General features: G+C 43.3%; 1 protein-coding gene across 1 annotated transcript; it reads left to right on the forward strand.

The window, feature by feature from the left end:
• The first annotated feature begins 206 nt into the window (after positions 1-206).
• On the forward strand, positions 207-19,819 carry LOC121562137. Its single transcript, XM_045206371.1, has 4 exons — positions 207-695; positions 1,080-1,210; positions 15,239-15,427; positions 18,920-19,819. Exons 1-4 carry the CDS (start codon positions 413-415, stop codon positions 19,088-19,090), a joined length of 774 nt encoding a protein of 257 aa, XP_045062306.1. The 5' UTR covers positions 207-412; the 3' UTR covers positions 19,091-19,819.
• Positions 19,820-20,078: the final 259 nt, after the last annotated feature.

Genomic DNA, 20,078 nt, shown 5'->3' on the forward strand with positions numbered 1-20,078 from the left:
TCTATATTTGCGGGTTAGGGTCAGGTGCAGGACTCTGATTTTCACTTTATCACAAATAGTCGGGCGATTGCGGATAAATTATTGGCGGGTGCGGGTGAACAAAAAGCCCCGCAAACGACTAGCGCGCATACCCTTTTCATTTAACCACACCCTTTGAGCTATGACGCCAAACCAATAACATCGTTTCTCTTCTATGTAAACGGAAGTGAACAGTGACCAAGAACAATTTCAACGTTAGCGTTTTTATTGTTGTTGTTTAGACGTTTATTAACACCATGGAACTCAAAATATGACAAATTTAACCGCACAGCATCACATACTTAGCCCATGTAGTCTTTAATTCGCGTTGGAGACAGGACTTGGTTGATAGATGTTATAGGTAACGTTAGCTAGCTGCTAACGTTAGCTAACAATGGCTAACTGTATGGTTTTTCACACTCAAATAGCCTCCATTATGGAGGTGCTAGCAAATGCAGCCGTGGCAGAGATTTGTAAACTCGTAGACGACGACTATGCAGAGTTTCGTTTGGAAATTTCTCAAAGCCAGAAAGAAAACAGGACGTTGCGGAGGAAACTACAGCTGCTGGAACTGAAGGTGGCACGGGAGCGCGCAGACAGGACAGTGCGGGAGCGCGTCCTCGCCAGTAGTCCCAGCAGTGTCAAGATCCTCGACCGATACAGAAGCATAGCAAGAGGTACATTACCCGGAAGGCAGAGGGTGCGCGGCCTGTCTACCCGTTCACCTCTGCACACGTGTTCATATGTGCTACCCAGAATTGTGTCTTGGTCTGTTTGAATAGTATGCAGTAATGCCTCTGATTACTTATCTTGCGCAAAGACACTATCATATTCTAACCAGATTCTTCATTAGCTGCATTTAGTATTATTTACTCAATAAAAACAATGTGATGCATGGAACATAATACATAAATTGATAAATAGTATATTAAGAAGTTATGAGAAGTGTTACCTCACATCCTTGCCAAGTCTAGTGTCAAAACTGTCAATAGTGTAAAATATACCACTGAGCATTGACAGTAGCTAACCATCCACCTCTTCTCCCCCAATTACTCAATCAGGTGAAGGACATCTCACTGGAGGCCAAAGGAGTTTTGTGAAGCCAGCGGGACAAAATACATGGAGAGATGACCAACCAATCACTGTTGATGAGGGGAGTGGAACCTCAACCCAGCACGTTATTGTGATAGAGGTTAGTGTAATAGTGTTGCATAAAAATTACAGCTTCTTTGTAAATAAAATGTGGCCCGTTTATTTCAGAAAGGCTCCCCTCGGCTATTCACTTGCTTACATGTACATCCTTATTTATCTGCCATAGGGGAGCTTGTGAGACTTCCCTACGACATTGTTATCGAATTCTTAAGGGTCAGTAGCCCACATTGGGTGTACAATTTTCAATTACAGCATTATTTAATCTGCAGTTATTCTTCTGCTATTTATTCCATTGCCAACAATATTTATACTGAACAAAAATATAAATTCAACATGTAAAGTGTTGGCCCCATGTTTCATGAGCTGAAATAAATTATCCCACACATTTTCCATACGCGCACAAGCTTATTTCTCTCAGATTTTATGCACAAATTTGTTTAGATCCCTGTTAGTGAGCATTTATCTTTTGCCAAGATAATCCTTCTCACCAACTGCACCATGCAGCCATCACATGCATTGTGGGAGGCACTATTTGTCAACCAATCCTTAGGGTGTTGTTTGACTCACGCAAATGTGGCCAAATACGTGGCTGAAAAGGAAACCAAGTTTGTAATATTTTAAAGCTATAGGGGAAACAAATGAAAGTGATATGACACCTCTCTCTAACCAATTAATTGTACACGCGTTATGTTTCCAGTTTGTGAGTGTGTGATATGGGGTTATAGAAATGTTTATTTTGACATTCATAGAGAAACTTTAATAAACAATAGCAGCTATTTTGACACTGCCATGTTGATCTGAGCCTTGCTGTTGGAAAACCACCACAGTGTCTGACTTTCGGCTGTGGCAGATGCACTCCCCGACTTTCGTCTAGAGTGGGTTGCTTTCGCCTTACCACTCAAACGAGCCCATTGTTATCCAATGCACCATGAAAGTGGGACTTTCTTGTTTCTCGTTTTGTAGGCTAAGAATTTGCTTCAAATTTTAATCATGAAATTCATAAAAACGCGGTCATATAAGACATTAAAATGTATGAGTGTTTCCAAGTGAATTTACTTACCATATACCGGTTTTCAACTTATTTGAAGGCCAAGAAGATGCATGAAGCCGAAAGTTAGAACTGTTTCATTAGAACTACACACATGAACTACAACTCCCACCAGCTGTCTTTCGACAGTTTGCCGGTCTACAAACCCCCAGATTTCTTTTTTGCCGTTTTAAAAAGTACTGGCTGGCTCCAGTGTAATCTAATATAAAACTGACTGTAATTTAAAGGTTTTTATCGTCCTGTGAGTCCTCAACTCGCGCAGGCACGCTAACAAGGCTGCTGAGTTGTAGTTCAAATTAGACTTTTCTAACTTTTGCCAATGTGTCTTACTTCTTGAGCATCAAATGTTTTCGGGTATGAGCAAATCAATACACAAATATAATTTTATGTATATCTTATATGACCGCGTTTTCATGAATTTGATTATATAAGTTTGAAGCCCACATAAAAACCGTATGGGACTGGAAACAGGAAGTATGCAGGACTTTCATAGGGTATTCAACTCATGTACTGGTAATAACTTCCTCTCTTCTTGTGTCAGTCTGCAGATGCAGAGGCTGCTGGTCCTGGGGTCAAGCTGGAGAGGTCTGAAGGAGAGGTGGACCCACGGCACAGCAGAGACATCCAGACTGGAGCTGTGGCTGGAGTGGCGCCCCCTGTAACCACGGAGGACCGCACCACCACCCCAGCGCAGCCCAGGAGCCGACGCAGCTTCATGGAGGTCAGTGGAACGCCGAACACCGCCCTCAAGTCAGAGACAGACACAGAAACTTTGGCGACTGGGCAGGAGCAACTGGGCTGTCCTCCTGCTCCCCGCTCAGGGTATTTACTTCACGGTAACCTGAGCCAGAGGACGGTTCTGCCCCATCGGGACTCAGGTGATGCGTTACAGACTGGCAATGATCCGTCCTGTTCATACGCTACAGAGACAGAGATGATACAGGGTGACATGGCTGTGGGCTTAGATACACAGACTAATCCAATAAGAGGGGACTGGAACCAGTACAGTAGTAGTGTATACTCTGAAGGGTGCCTAGATAAGAAAGGAGAGGGTCTGGTCGTAGATGAGGTTACTGTGAAAGTGGAGGATGACGCTCCTCTGACATGGAATGCAGATGAGACTCAGTTAGGAGAAGGGCACTCGCAGGGCAACTCCAGTGACTTCTTAGACTACCGGGAAAGCTTAGAGACTAATCTAAATGTCACGACCCACTCCCCTTTACACGTGTTCAGGGAATGCGACCCAATGTCTACGTCGACGGGGCCTTCTGATTCACACGGCCACGTCCTTTTTGATCAGGTATTGAACTCAAATGACAGGGCTAGAGCCCAGGCTCAGGGAGGGGGGAGCCACATCAGGCAATAGTAAAGAGAAACCGTTCCTCTGCATGTTCTGTAACAAAGGTTTCAGCTGCCTCCAGAAGGTGGAGATCCACCAGAGGGTCCACACAGGAGAGAAACCCTTCAGCTGTACCCAGTGTCATATGCGCTTCGCTGAGGCTGGCAACCTGAAGAGGCACCAGAGGGTCCACACAGGGGAGAAACCATTCGTCTGCCACCTGTGCCGGGCCAGTTTCTCACACTCGTTCAACCTGAAGAGGCACCAGAGGGTCCACACAGGGGAGAACTCTACAGCGGCCCCCAGTGTGAGAAGAGGTTCTCCCACCAGCACCATCTGAAGATGCACCTGAAGGTCCACACAGGGGAGAGAGGCCGTTCGCCTGTATGCACTGCGGGAAGAGGTTCTCAGAGAGGAGATACCTCAGGATACACCAGCAGAAAAACCATTCCACTCGATAGCTTCTGATGTTTAGATCAAAGCCTGCATTAAAGGCAACGTTTAATTTTCATTGTTGTCAGCAGAAAAGATCCACAGATGCATTTGGAATAACGAGAGTATCAGATTTCAGTGTTGAATATTTCTGGGTAGAATATTTCATCCAGACATTGTGTCATATATACTGAATGTACAAAACATTAGGAACACCTGCTCTTTCCATGACATAGACTGACCAGGTGAAAGCTACGATCCCTTATTCATGTCAGTTGTTAAATCCACTTCAATCAGTGTAGATGAAGGTGAGGAGACAGGTTAAAGAAGGGTTTTTAAGTTTTGAGACAATTGAGACAGGGATCGTGTATGTGTGCCATTCAGAGGGTGAATGGGAAAGACAAAATATTTAAGTGCTTTTGAACGGGGTATGGTAGTAGGTGCCAGGTGCACCAGTTTGAGTGTGTCAAGAATTGCAACATTGCTGGGTTTTGTCTGTATCAAGAATGGTCTACCACCCAAAGGACATCCAGCCAACTTGACACAACTGTGGGAAGCATCGGAGTCAACATGGGCCAGCATCCCTGTGAAACGCTTGACACTTTGTAGAGTCCATGCCAACTAATTTAGGTTGTTCTGAGGGCAAAAGGGAGTGCAACTCTATATTAGGAAGGTGTTCCTAATGTTTTGTACACTGTATATGCCTAAAAAGTATTTAACATAGTGTTTGTACAGTGTAGCCTAAATGATGTAAATGTTTCATTACTTCCATTCAACTACTGAATTTAAAAAGGCACTTTTTCATGAGAAAGTGAATGCAGTTTATCAAGTTCATGCAGATTTTTAGTTGAGACATGACGTGTATGTGTGGCTTTCATATAGTGTATTTAAGACTTTGTTTAATAAACACAAAATGGGACTTTTCATTCTAAGACTTTAATTGAAACTCTCTTTAGTATACATCACATCTGATCTCACCCTTTCCTGCAAACACCCAACAGAGCTTTATAACCAATATACACTTACTAAATATACCTACACATACCCACACACTAACAAACACCTACTGTACATGTAAAAATAGTTTAGTCAGGTTTTTCTGATTTATGACATATCATTGCAAACTTATTTCCACCCATAACATCATATTTATGTCCACCATGATGGGTTTAACTACAATGAAGTCATTCTGTAACTACAGTATAGGACTCAAACATAGTGGGGATGGGTAAACACTGTTTTATCTGTGTGTGTACGTACCTGAGGGAGTGTATGTCTGTGTAATCTGTATCACCTCTCTCTTCCAGGAGGAGGAGGGTCCAGAGGTGCTGCTGGTGAAGGAGGAGGGGTGTGAGGAGGGTCTGGGGAACCCTGAGGGGACCATGGTCATAGAGGACAACCAGACTACACCTCCTCCTGAACCATCAGCGGAACCAGCTGAGCAGCACAGGCCCACACACAGTCTCACTGAGGTAGAGCCCACTGTGAACTACTGTCTGCATAGTATTAGGTCAGGGCCCGTATTCACAAAGCCTCTCCATAGCAGGGTGCTCATATCAGATTTCTTGATCCAACATCCTCTCACTCTGTATCTCTTAGTCAGAAGACATGGAGGATGGGAAGCCTGATCTGCTGCTGGTCAAAGAGGAGACAATAGAAGATGGACCAGAGAGCATTGACCTGCTGAGTGGAGTTAAGATGGGGGAGCAAGGTAAGAGAGAAATACATATAGCACATTGTCTGACGACAGGTGGTGTCACTGGTCAGATGACATGAAAATAGCTCTTTGGCCATGCACACCAGTGGTGGGTTTGGTGTCGAAAAACGGAAGCATATACAGAAAAGTACCTCATACCTACTGTAAAATATGGTGATGGATCTTTGATGTTATGGGGATATTTAACTTCCACTGGTCCTGGGGCCCTTGTTAAGGTCCACGGCATCATTAACTTTACCAAGTACCAGAACATTTTAGCCAAAAACCTGGTTGCCTCTGCCAGGAGGCTGAAACATGGCTGCAAGTGGATCTTCCTGCAAGACAATAACCCCAAGCACACATCAAAATCCACAAAGAAATTGTTGATTGACCACAGAATCTGTCTCCGGACTGAAATCCCATTGAATACCTGTGGTTTGAATTGAAGACGGCAGTCCATAAGGGAAGACAAAGGATATCAAGGATCTGGAAAGATTCTGTATGGAGGAATGGTCTAAGATCCCTCCCAATGTGTTCTCCAACTCATAAAACATTTTAGAAAAAGGCTCAGTGTCATCATCCTCGCAAGGGGGGGGTGCTGGAGTATTGAAAACAGGTGTGCCAATAACTTTGACACCTATCTTTGAGATGTATTTTTATTACTTGTTAAACAACATTTCTGACCAATTGCGTTATTATAAAATAATATAATTTCCCCAATTTGAGCATACAATATAGCTATTTGAATTATTTTATTGTATATCGTCTTTTTTACTCATCTTTATCAAGGGTGCCAATAATTTGAGGTGACTGTACATATTAGAACACCCATAAAATTATTTTTTCATTCAAGGTTTATAACAATATGTCCATTCAAGAGTGAATTACATCAGAAAAACAAATAGTCCAAGCCATATGTCTCTACCATATATGGTTAAAATGTTATAGAGAATTTACTCCGAGAATTTAGCATGATTAGAGCAAATAGAATGTCATCACGGCCATGGTCAAAAAGTGGTCACTGCTAATAGATATACTTCAATGGGAATAGTGATGCACCTGGCTATTATTTTTTCTTCATTCATAAAATGAAATCAATACAACTTATGTTCACATACAAAAACACACAATGTATGAACTTGACCAGGTAATTGACTTAAAATCTCCATATGTAGTTCTCTGCTATGTTTGTAAAGTCTATTTTCTAACCTCTTCCTGCAGGTGGTTGGCTGGAGGCTAACAGAGGAGACTGGGTGGCCATCTTGGATTCCCAGACCGAGACGGGTGCAGCCAAGGGCCCAGGGGACAACATCACTGATCAGGCCAGGACCAGAGGCGACATAGTAGAGGTCAGTGGATGGGACAGCATCCTCAACTCTGGGCTGGGGAACAACACTGCTAACTACAACCAAGAACAGACAGTGGAACACAAAACAACAACTGAACTCCATGACAACAGACTGGCTGAGATCATGGTGAGGCGTAGATTTGGTCCACAGGGACGGAGAGCTGTCCAAATGCAGCTGGAGAGAACAGACACAGACTCGGTTAGCGATGCTCCGTCCTGCTCCTATAGTTGTGATTCAGAGAGACTGATGGCGCCTCAGGTTAACCCCCTAACAGGTGCTGCCTTCAGCCTGCCTTCTATAGGATCTATCAACTGGAACATGGACCCTGCGACAACACAGACACTCCCTGGCCTTCGTCCTCCTCACACTCTCCTAATGTTAAACCAGACCTCAGACAATGCCAGCGCCTCAACATTAAATGGCTACACAAGCCCATTGACAAATGACAGTAGTAGTAGTAACGCTATAAGCAGATCCAGTTGTAAAGAGAAGCGGTTCCCATGTTCGTTCTGTGGGAAAGCCTTCAGTTTTCCCAAACAGGTGCAGATCCACCAGAGGGTCCACACAGGGGTGAAACCCTTCAGCTGTACCCAATGTCACATGTGCTTCGCTCAGGCTGGTGACCTGAAGAGGCACCAGAGGGTCCACACAGGGGAGAAACCCTACAGCTGCCCCCAGTGTGAGAAGAGATTCTCACGCAAGCACCAGCTGAAGAGGCACCTGAAGGTTCACACGGGAGAGAGGCCATTCGCCTGTACGCTATGCGGGAAGAGGTTCTCAGAGAGGAGCTACCTCAGGATACACCAGCAGAAAGACCATTCCACTCTATAACATAGAAGGTAACCATATCACTCGATACCTTCTGATGTTTAGATCAAACCCTGCATTAAAGAGAAAGAATAATGTTCATTGTTGTCAGCAGAAAAGATCCACAGATGCAGTTGGAATAACGAGAGTAACAGATTTCAGTGTTGAATATTCCTGGGTTGTGTTGTGTCCAGACATTGTATGATATACACTGAATGTACAAAACATTAATATTTTGTTGCACCCCTCCATTTTGCCCTCAGAACAGCTTCAATTCGTCAGGGCATGGACTCAACAAGGTGTCAAAAGCGTTCCACAGGGATGCTGGCCCATGTTGACTCCAATGCTTCCCACAGTTGTGTCAAGTTGTCTGAATGTCCTTTGGCTGGTGGACCATTTTTGATACACACGGGAAACTATTGAGCATGAAAAATCCAGCAGCATTGCAGTTCTTGACACAAACTGTTGCACCTGGTACCTACTATGATACCCTGTTCAAAGGCATTTCAAATAAATACATATTTTGTCTTGCCCATTAACCCTCTAAATGGCACACATACAGTGAAGGAAAAAAGTATTTGATCCCCTGCTGATTTTGTACGTTTGCCCACTGACAAAGACATGATCAGTCTATAATGTTAATGGTAGGTTTATTTGAACAGTGAGAGAAAGGATAACAACAAAAAAATCCAGAAAAACGCATGTTAAAAATGTTATAAATTGATTTACATTTTAATTAGGGAAATAAGTATTTGACCCCTCTGCAAAACATGACTTAGTACTTTGTTGGCCTTGTTGGCAATCACAGCGGTCAGACGTTTCTTGTAGTTGGCCACCAGGTTTGCACACATCTCAGGAGGGATTTTGTCCCACTCCTCTTTGCAGATCTTCTCCAAGTCATTAAGGTTTCGAGGCTGACGTTTGGCAACTCGAACCTTCAGCTCCCTCCACAGATTTTCTATGGGATTAAGGTCTGGAGACTGGCTAGGCCACTCCAGGACCTTAATGTGCTTCTTCTTGAGCCACTCCTTTGTTGCCTTAGCTGTGTGTTTTGGGTCATTGTCATGCTGGAATACCCATCCACAACCCATTTTCAATGCCCTGGCTGAGGGAAGGAGGTTCTCACCCAAGATTTGACGGTACATGGCCCCGTCCATCGTCCCTTTGATGCGGTGAAGTTGTCCTGTCCCCTTAGCAGAAAAACACCCCCAAAGCATAATGTTTCCACCTCAATGTTTGACGGTGGGGATGGTGCTCTTGGGATCATTGGCAGCATTCCTCCTCCTCCAAACACGGCGAGTTGAGTTGATGCCAAAGAGCTCGATTTTGGTCTCATCTGACCACAACACTTTCAACCAGTTCTCCTCTGAATCATTCAGATGTTCATTGGCAAACTTCAGACGGGCCTGTATATGTGCTTTCTTGAGCAAGGGGACCTTGCGGGCGCTGCAGGATTTCAGTCCTTCACGGTGTAGTGTGTTACCAATTGTTTTCTTGGTGACTATGGCCCCAGCTGCCTTGAGATCATTGACAAGATCCTCCCGTGTAGTTCTGGGCTGATTCCTCACCGTTCTCATGATCATTGCAACTCCACAAGGTGAGATCTTGCATGGAGCCCCAGGCCGAGGGAGATTGACAGTTCTTTTGTGTTTCTTCCATTTGCGAATAATCGCACCAACTGTTGTCACCTTCTCACCAAGCTGCTTGGCGATTGCCTTGTAGCCCATTCCAGCCTTGTGTAGGTATACAATCTTGTCCCTGACATCCTTGGAGAGCTCTTTGGTCTTGACCATGGTGGAGAGTTTGGAATCTGATTGATTGATTGCTTCTGTGGACAGGTGTCTTTTATACAGGTAACAAGCTGAGATTAGGAGCACTCCCTTTAAGAGTGTGCTCCTAATCTCAGCTCGTTACCTGTATAAAAGATACCTGGGAGCCAGAAATCTTTCTGATTGAGAGGGGGTCATACTTATTTCCCTCATTACAATGCAAATCAATTTATAACATTTTTGACATGCGTTTTTCTGGATTTTGTTGTTGTTATTCTGTCTCTCACTGTTCAAATAAACCTACCATAAAAATTATAGACTGATCATTTCTTTGTCAGTAGGCAACGAACAAAATCAGCAGGGGATCAAATACTTTTTTCCCTCACTGTACATGATCCATGTCTCAATTGTCTCAAGGCTTAAAAATCCATATTTAACCTGTCTCTTCTCCTTCATCTACACTGATTGAAGTGGATTTAACAAGTGACAACACTAAGAGATCATCTCTTTCACCTGGATAGTCTATGTCATGGAAAGAGCAGGTGTTCATAATGTTTTGTACACTCAATGTATAAGGCAAATATATACAGTGGGGAGAACAAGTATTTGATACACTGCCGATTTTGCAGGTTTTCCTACTTACAAAGCATGTAGAGGTCTGTAATTTGTATCATAGGTACACTTCAACTGTGAGAGACGGAATCTAAAACAAAAATCCAGAAAGTCACATTGTATGATTTTTAAGTAATTAATTTGCATTTTATTGCATGACATAAGTATTTGATCACCTACCAACCAGTAAGAATTCCGTCTCTCACAGACCTGTTAGTTTTTCTTTAAGAAGCCCTCCTGTTCTCCACTCATTACCTGTATTAACTGCACCTGTTTGAACTCGTTACCTGTATAAAAGACACCTGTCCACACACTCAATCAAACAGACTCCAACCTCTCCACAATGGCCAAGACCAGAGAGCTGTGTAAGGACATCAGGGATAAAATTGTAGACCTGCACAAGGCTGGGATGGGCTACAGGACAATAGGCAAGCAGCTTAGTGAGAAGGCAACAACTGTTGGCGCAGTTATTAGAAAATGGAAGAAGTTCAAGATGACGGTCAATCACCCTCGGTCTGGGGCTCCATGCAAGATCTCACCTCGTGGGGCATCAATGATCATGAGGAAGGTGAGGGATCAGCCCAGAACTACACGGCAGGACCTGGTCAATGACCTGAAGAGAGCTGGGACCACAGTCTTAAAGAAAACCATTAGTAACACATTACGCCGTCATGGATTAAAATCCTGCAGCGCACGCAAGGTCCCCCTGCTCAAGCCAGCGCATGTCCAGGCCCATCTGAAGTTTGCCAATGACCATCTGGATGATCCAGAGGAGGAATGGGAGAAGGTCATGTGGTCTGATGAGACAAAAATAGAGCTTTTTGGTCTAAACTCCACTCGCCGTGTTTGGAGGAAGAAGAAGGATGAGTACAACCCCAAGAACACCATCCCAACCGTGAAGCATGGAGGTGGAAACATCATTCTTTGGGGATGCTTTTCTGCAAAGGGGACAGGACGACTGCACCGTATTGAGGGGGAGGATGGATGGGGCCATGTATCGCGAGATCTTGGCCAACAACCTCCTTCCCTCAGTAAGAGCATTGAAGATGGGTCGTGGCTGGGTCTTCCAGCATGACAATGACCCGAAACACACAGCCAGGGCAACTAAGGAGTGGCTCCGTAAGAAGCATCTCAAGGTCCTGGAGTGGCCTAGCCAGTCTCCAGACCTGAACCCAATAGAAAATCTTTGGAGGGAGCTGAAAGTCCGTATTGCCCAGCGACAGCCCTGAAACCTGAAGGATCTGGAGAAGGTCTGTATGGAGGAGTGGGCCAAAATCCCTGCTGCAGTGTGTGCAAACCTGGTCAAGACCTACAGGAAACGTATGATCTCTGTAATTGCAAACAAAGGTTTCTGTACCAAATATTAATTTCTGCTTTTCTGATGTATCAAATACTTATGTCATGCAATAAAATGCAAATTAATTACTTAAAAATCATACAATGTGATTTTCTGGATTTTTGTTTTAGGTTCTGTCTCTCACAGTTGAAGTGTACCTATGATAAAAATTACAGACCTCTACATGCTTTGTAAGTAGGAAAACCTGCAAAATCGGCAGCGTATCAAATACTTGTTCTCCCCACTGTATATTGAACAAAAATATAAACGCAACATGTAACAATTTCAAAGATTTTACTAAGTTACAGAAATCAGTCAATTGAAATAAATAAGGCCCTAATCTATGGATTTCACATGACTGGGCAGGGGTGCAGCCATGGGTGGTCCTTTGAGGGAATAGGCCCACCCAAATGCAGCCAGGCCTACCCACTGGGGAGCCAGACGCAGCCAATCAGAATGTGTTTTCCCCCACAAAAGGGCTTTATTACAGACAGAAATACTCCTCCGTTTCATAAGCTGTCTGGGTGGCTGGTCTCAGACGATCCCGCAGGTGAAGAAGCCAGATGTGGAGGTCCTGGGCTGGTGTGGTTATACGTGGTCTGCGGTTGTGAGGCCAGTTGGACATACTGCCAAATTCTCTAAAACGACATTGGAGGCAGCTTATGGTAGAGACATTAACACTCAATTCTCTGGCAACAGCTCTGGTGGACATTCCAAACTTGAGACATCTGTGGCATTGTGTTGTGTGAAAAAACTGCTGATTTTAAAGTGGCCTTTTGTCCCTGGCACAAGGTGCACCTGTGTAATGATCATGCTGTTTAGTTAGCTTCCTGATATGCCACACCTGTTGGTTAGATTGATTATCTTTATTTTAGCAAAGGAGAAATGCTCACTAACAGGGATGTAAACAAATTTGGGGGACCATGGTCATGGAGGTCAACCAGACTACACCTCCTCTTGAACCCACAGAGGAACCAGCTGAGCAGCACAGGACCACACACAGTCTCACTGAGGTGAGCCCACTGTGAACTACTGTCTGAATGGTATTAGGTCAGGGTCCGTATCCACAAAGCCTCTCAGAGTAGGAGTGCTGATCTAGGATCAGTTTTGCCTTTTAGGTCATAGTGAATAAGACTATGTAGACCTGATCCTCGATCACCACTTGTACTCTGAGACTTTGTGGATACGGGCCCAGGTCTTGATTAATTTTGTGATGAGTGAGAAAGTTAGAGGTATAAATACACCCACCCCCCTCCATAAGCATGGTAGCATCCACATTATGTAGCAGTGTTCAAACACATTATATTCTTACTTACAATAAAAGTGACTCCAAAATGACACAATACATTATTTACTATTCATTTCTATTTGGCACAACTTAATCTGTATGTCGCCACATTTAATCTCAAATCAAAAATCCTGGAGTATAGAGCCAAATTAAATGTTTTACCTAAACTGTCCAAATAAATACTTAGGGGAGTGTAACTCACCATGTCATTGTGTTTAGTCTACAGTCCTTGACCTCAAGCTATTTGAAGTAAATGGCCTATAACATAGCTTCGTCATGTGATGACTGAGGTTAAATATTAAACATGAACTAAAGTGCACCTGTATTTGATATTGCAGACTGACTGGTCTCTACAAACTGGGTCAGAGTATATGACCTGTTTACTTCTGTTTAGGAGGGTAGTTAACCACATACCCCTCATTAACCCTTTGTTAACTTGTCATTTGAAACAGGGTTGTAAATACCTGTGTTTTGAGAGACAGTAAACCTAGGATAGATAAAGCACAGTTCCATATTTACCTTACAGAGGGGATGTAGATGGAATAAAGTCATTATATTTTATTATATTCTACTCTGTTCTTGCTAACACACAGTTCTTTCTAAACAAGTGTGCTCTGAGCTTGAAAGATACTGATCACGAATAGATTTGATATGTAACGTAATAAGCAGTACGGTATTTCAAAGAACAGTGCGCATACCCTTTGAGCTATGACGCCAACCAATAACATCCTTTCTCTTCAGTGTAAACGGAAGTGAACAGTGACCAAGAATAATTTCCACGTTAGCGCTTTTATTGTTGTTATTTAAAGGTTTATTAACACCATGTTGAAACTCAAAATATGACAAATTTAACAGCATCACATACTTACCCCATGTAGACAGAACTTGGTTGATAGATGTTATCTAGGTAACGATAACTGCTAACAGTATGGTTTTTCACACTCAAATAGCCTCTATCATGGAGGTGCTAGCGAATGCAGCCGTGGCAGACATCTGTAAACTCGTAGACGACGACTATGCAGTGTTTCGTTTGGAAATTTCTCAAAGCCAGAAAGAAAACGGTGCATTGCGGAGGAAACTACAGCTATTGGAACTTAAGGTGGCACGGGAACGCGTCCTCGCCAGTCGTCCTAGTTGTGTCAAGATTGTCGACCGATACCGAGGAACGTCAAGAGGTACATTTTGAAGGAGGCGGAGGCTGCGTCGCCTGGTTCCCCTCTGCACATGTGTTCAGATGTGTTACCCAGAATTGGGTTTTGGATAGAAAGTAATAATTCCCCTGATTACTTACCTATCTTGCGCAAAGACACTATCATATTCTAACTAGATTCGTGATTTACTGAATTTCCTATTATTTAGTCAATGAAAACAAGATGCATGGAACATAATACATCGATTAATAAACAGTATATCAAGAAATTGCGAAGTATTACCTTACATCCTCGCCAATTCTAGACAGTGTAAATAAATATACAGCTGAGCATTGACAGTACCTAACCTAACCACCTATTTCCCCCCAATCACTCTCAGGTGAAGGACATCTCACTGGAGGCCACAGGAGCTTTGTGAAGCCAGCGGGACACAATACATGGAGAGATGACCAACCAATCACTGTTGATGATGGGAGTGGAACCTCAACCCAGCACGTTATCATGATAGAGGTTAGTGTAATAGTGTTGCATAAAAAATTACAGTTACTTTGTAAATAAAATGTGACCAGTTTATTTCAGCAAGACTCCCCTCAGCTATTGACTTGCTTACATATAAGTCCTAATTTATTTGCTATAACCTCCTGAGAGTCAGCAAAAAAAGGTTTTGCAATTTATATATTTTTTGCATCAAACAAGTGTTTGGGGTGAACAAAAACATGTTACAAAGAAACAAATGTGAACAAATATTTGTATAGATTTGTTTTATTATATGTGCACTGTAGTGGCCATTAGGACTCAATTGGTAGTAAATATGAACAGAGGACATTTATTAACAAGGTCTTATTTAATCTGGAGAAAAAAATATTATACTGCTCTGAATACTCACCAAACTATTCCTGAGATATTTAACTATTAGAAACAATTTGATTATAATTGCATACACTTACCATAAAATGTGCTAATTGTGATGGTAGCCATTTTGAAGAACCAAAAAGAAAAAAGTATGAATGTGACACCCCCACATGTGATATCATTGAAACGCCCAGAATGTCCTCTCAAAGGTACAATAGGCCTGACACAGTGGCATGTATGGCCTCAGATCAAAAACGAATGTCCATTAGAGAGGGCAAAAATGAATTGCTGAGTCTCAGGAGGATATGGGAGCTTGTGAAAATTCCCTACGACGTTGTTATCCAATTCAACTCATGTACCGGTAATAAACTCCTCTCTTCTTGTGTCAGTCTGAAGATGCAGAGGCTGCAAGTCCTGGAGGATTGTCTCTGGTCAAGCAGGAGAGGACTGAAGGAGAGGAGGACCCACGGCACAGCAGAGACATCCAGACTGGAGCAGCGTCTGGAGTGCCCCCTGTAGCCACAGAGGACCTCTTCGCCGCCCCAGCCCAGCCCAGGTCCCGACGCAGCATCACGGAGGTCAGTGGAACGCTGAACGCCGTCCTCAAGTCAGAGACAGACACCAAAAGTTTAACTGTAACACAAAGGCTCTTACACACAGGATCTGACCACAGATCAGACCCAGAGAGACTGGGGCTGGGGACACTGGGCTGTCCTCCTGCTACCAGCTCAGAGTATTTGCCCGTATTTCACCAGAGCCAGAGGATGGTTAATTCTCTTGGAGATGGTGATGGTGACACATTAGACACTGGTGTTGATGATCTGTCTTACGCTACAGAGATGGACCCTGGCAACATGCCCTTGGGTTTAGAGACACAGACTGATCTGTCTAGAGGGGACTGTAACCGGTACAGTAGTAGTGTATACTCTGAAGGGTGCCTAGATGAGATAGGGGAGGGTCTCGTCATAGATGAAGTGCCTGTGAAAGTGGAGGGCAACGTTCCTCCCACATGGAATGCAGATAGTCACCTAGGAGACGGACACTTAGATTACAGGGAAAGCTTAGAGACAAATCCAAATGTCGCGACCCACTCCCCTTTACACGCGTTCAGGGATCGCGACCCAGTGTCCACTTCGATGGGGCCTTCCGATTCACACGGCTGCGTCCTTTTCGATCAGGTATCGAACTCAAACGACACGGCTAGAGCCCAGGCTCAGGGAGGGGGAGCCACATCAGGCAATAGTAAAGAGAAACGGTTCCTCTGCATGTTCTGTAACAAAGGCTTCAGCTGCCTCCAGAAGGTGGAGATCCACCAGAGGTTTCACACAGGGGTGAAACCCTTCAGCTGTACCCAGTGTCACATGCGCTTCGCCCAGGCTGGTGACCTGAAGAGGCACCAGAGGGTCCACACGGGGGAGAAACCGTTCGGCTGCCACCTGTGCCGGGCCAGTTTCTCACACTCGTCCAACCTGAAGAGGCACCTGAAGCTCCACATGGGAGAGAGTCTGTACACAATGCGGGAAGAGGTTTTCAGAGAGGAGCTACCTTATCATACACCAGCAGAAAAAGCATTCCACTCGATAACATAGAAAGTAACCATTCCACTCAATAGCTTCTGACATTTACATCAAACCCTGCATTAAAAACAATTTTGAATAACAAGAGTAACAGATTTCAGTGTAGAATATTCCTGGGTAGCATATTGCATCCAGACATTGTGTGAGATAAAAGGCATATATAAGCCACAAAGTCTGTTACATATTGTGTTTGTATTGTGTAGGTTATAATGTTCACAAATGCCTGTTTCATTACTTCCATTCAACTACTAAAAAATAATTCCAAGACACTTTAAATGAGAAAATGAACGCAGTTTATCGAGTTTATGCTGATTTTTTGTTGCCGCGTGTACGTGTGGTTTTCATATAATGTATTTAATACTTCTTTATGTTTAATAAACACAAAATGGGAATTTTCATTGTAAGACTTTCATTGACACCTTCTTTAGTATACAACGCATCTGATCTCACCCTATTCTAAATATACCTACTGTACACGTCAAATTAGTTTAGGCAGGTTTGTCTTTTGATTACTTTTGACTTATCATAGCTGACTTATTTTTACCCACAACATCATATTTATGTTCACCATGATGGGTTTAACAACAATGAAGTCATTCTGTAACTACAGTATAGGACTCAAACGATGTGGGGATGGGTAAACACTCCATGTTTAAAGTGTGTTTATTATCAGTGTGTACCAGTGGAGGCTGCTGAGGGGAGGAGGGCTCATAATAATGGCTGGAATTTGATACCATTCCATTTAGAAAAGGAGTTTGATACAGTGGGGGAAAAAAAGTATTTAGTCAGCCACCAATTGTGCAAATTCTCCCACTTAAAAAGATGAGAGAGGCCTGTAATTTTCATCATAGGTACACGTCAACTATGACAAACAAACTGAGAATTTTTTTCTCCAGAAAATCACATTGTAGGATTTTTTATGAATTGATTTGCAAATTATGGTGGAAAATAAGTATTTGGTCACCTACAAACAAGCAAGATTTCTGGCTCTCACAGACCTGTAACTTCTTCTTTAAGAGGCTCCTCTGTCCTCCACTCGTTACCTGTATTAATGGCACCTGTTTGAACTTGTTATCAGTATAAAAGACACCTGTCCACAACCTCAAACAGTCACACTCCAAACTCCACTATGGCCAAGACCAAAGAGCTGTCAAAGGACACCAGAAACAAAATTGTAGACCTGCACCAGGCTGGGAAGACTGAATCTGCAATAGGTAAGCAGCTTGGTTTGAAGAAATCAACTGTGGGAGCAATTATTAGGAAATGGAAGACATACAAGACCACTGATAATCTCCCTCGATCTGGGGCTCCACGCAAGATCTCACCCCGTGGGGTCAAAATGATCACAAGAACGGTGAGCAAAAATCCCAGAACCACACGGGGGGACCTAGCGAATGACCTGCAGAGAGCTGGGACCAAAGTAACAAAGCCTACCATCAGTAACACACTACGCCGCCAGGGACTCAAATCCTGCAGTGCCAGACGTGTCCCCCTGCTTAAGCCAGTACATGTCCAGGCCCGTCTGAAGTTTGCTAGAGTGCATTTGGATGATCCAGAAGAGGATTGGGAGAATGTAATATGGTCAGATGAAACCAAAATAGAACTTTTTGGTAAAAACTCAACTCGTCGTGTTTGGAGGACAAAGAATGCTGAGTTGCATCCAAAGAACACCATACCTACTGTGAAGCATGGGGCTGGAAACATCATGCTTTGGGGCTGTTTTTCTGCAAAGGGACCAGGACGACTGATCCGTGTAAAGGAAAGAATGAATGGGGCCATGTATCGTGAGATTTTGAGTGAAAACCTCCTTCCATCAGCAAGGGCATTGAAGATGAAACGTGGCTGGGTCTTTCAGCATGACAATGATCCCAAACACACCGCCCGGGCAACGAAGGAGTGGCTTCGTAAGAAGCATTTCAAGGTCCTGGAGTGGCCTAGCCAGTCTCCAGATCTCAACCCCATAGAAAATCTTTGGAGGGAGTTGAAAGTCCGTGTTGCCCAGCGACAGCCCCAAAACATCACTGCTCTAGAGGAGATCTGCATGGAGGAATGGGCCAAAATACCAGCAACAGTGTGTGAAAACCTTGTGAAGACTTACAGAAAACGTTTGACCTGTGTCATTGCCAACAAAGGGTATATAACAAAGTATTGAGAAACTTTTGTTATTGACCAAATACTTATTTTCCACCATAATTTGCAAATGAATTCATTAAAAATCCTACAATGTGATTTTCAGGATTTTTTTTTCTCATTTTGTCTGTCATAGTTGACGTGTACCTATGATGAAAATTACAGGCCTCTCTCATCTTTTTAAGTGGGAGAACTTGCACAATTGGTGGCTGACTAAATACTTTTTTTCCCCACTGTACCATTCCATTTAGTCCGTTGCAGCCATCACTATAGGCCTCAATTAAGGTGCCACCAGCCGCCTCTGATGTGTACGTACCTGAGGGAGTGTATGTCTGTGTAATCTGTAACACCGCTCTCTCCCAGGAGGAGAAGAGTCCAGAGGTGCTGCTGGTGAAGGAGGAGGGGTGTGAGAAGCGTTTGGGGAACCCTGAGGGGACCATTGTCATGGAAGACAACCAGACTACACCTCCTCCTGAACCCCCAGCTGAGCAGCACAGGACCACACACAGTCTCACTGAGGTGAGCCCACTGTGAACTATTATTAGAATGGTATTAGTTCATGGCCCGTATCCACAGTGTCTAGAGTTTTACCTTTTAGATCATAATGAATAATACTATACAGAAATGTATTTCCATATTGTTCTTCAGAAAACGTATTGTTTATGTTTAAGTTACATAAACTAGTCTTAAAACTAGAGATTATCAGTATCGTTGGATTTACAGAGCTGGGAACCCACAGAGGTCCAGACCAAGGGATTAAAGCCAGACAGGGCCGCTGCCAACCTCCTCATCTACAAACTAAGGATCAATTTTCGAGTGAGTAAAATTACAGTTTGAATGTCAGATTGTTATTGAACCAATCCTGCTACAGAAGCAGTATTGTTATAGCCTGGGTGCCAGTCTGTTTCAGCTTTCTGCCGACAACCTTATTGGATTGTTATGCAAATATCATATTGCCACGATGGAATTGGCAAGAGAGTAGAAACAGACCGGTACTCAGACTATTGATAGGCCTACATTATTACCTGAACAAGGACTGGGTCCTCCTGGTCCAGGGTGGGCTCATGATCTTTATGAATAAACAATAAAGGATAATTTTCTGTAAGTTTAAGAAATACTGCAAGACACCAGACATCTGTCCATGTAGTTAGGCTGATCTTATATTTTATTTGTATTTTATATTGTGTGATATCACATTGTATTTATGTGTCTGCATAATGTACCAATATGTTCAATTAAACCTAAAGCAAAGGTTTGGTTTCAGAGGAGCATGTTCGTTTGTTGTTGTTAATAGTGGAATTCCATAGCATCTAGGGCTACACTGTAAAAAAGATCAAATCTCCTCTGGGCTTTGCTAGCCATCATCATGTCATTATTTGAGTCTTAAATGGCACCATATTCCCTATTTAGTGAACTACTATTGACCAAAAATAGGGAATAGGGTATAGGGTGCCATTTGGGACTCAAATGATGACATGATGATGGCTAAATATAGTTTCAGTCCGTACTATAAACAGTATGT

Source organism: Coregonus clupeaformis, chromosome 22 (assembly GCF_020615455.1).
Source record: "Coregonus clupeaformis isolate EN_2021a chromosome 22, ASM2061545v1, whole genome shotgun sequence".
NCBI classification, from domain to species: Eukaryota; Metazoa; Chordata; class Actinopteri; order Salmoniformes; family Salmonidae; genus Coregonus; species Coregonus clupeaformis.

What these genes read in the sequence shown, in the direction of transcription:
- LOC121562137 (XM_045206371.1), top strand. Translation starts at nt 413, where the DNA reads ATGGCTAACTGTATGGTTTTTCACACTCAAATAGCCTCCATTATGGAG. An exon ending in AGCACGTTATTGTGATAGAG is followed by an intron (nt 1,211 to 15,238) that starts GTTAGTGTAATA and finishes TTCTTGTGTCAG; the next exon opens with TCTGAAGATGCAGAGGCTGC. An exon ending in CCCGACGCAGCATCACGGAG is followed by an intron (nt 15,428 to 18,919) that starts GTCAGTGGAACG and finishes GCTCTCTCCCAG; the next exon opens with GAGGAGAAGAGTCCAGAGGT.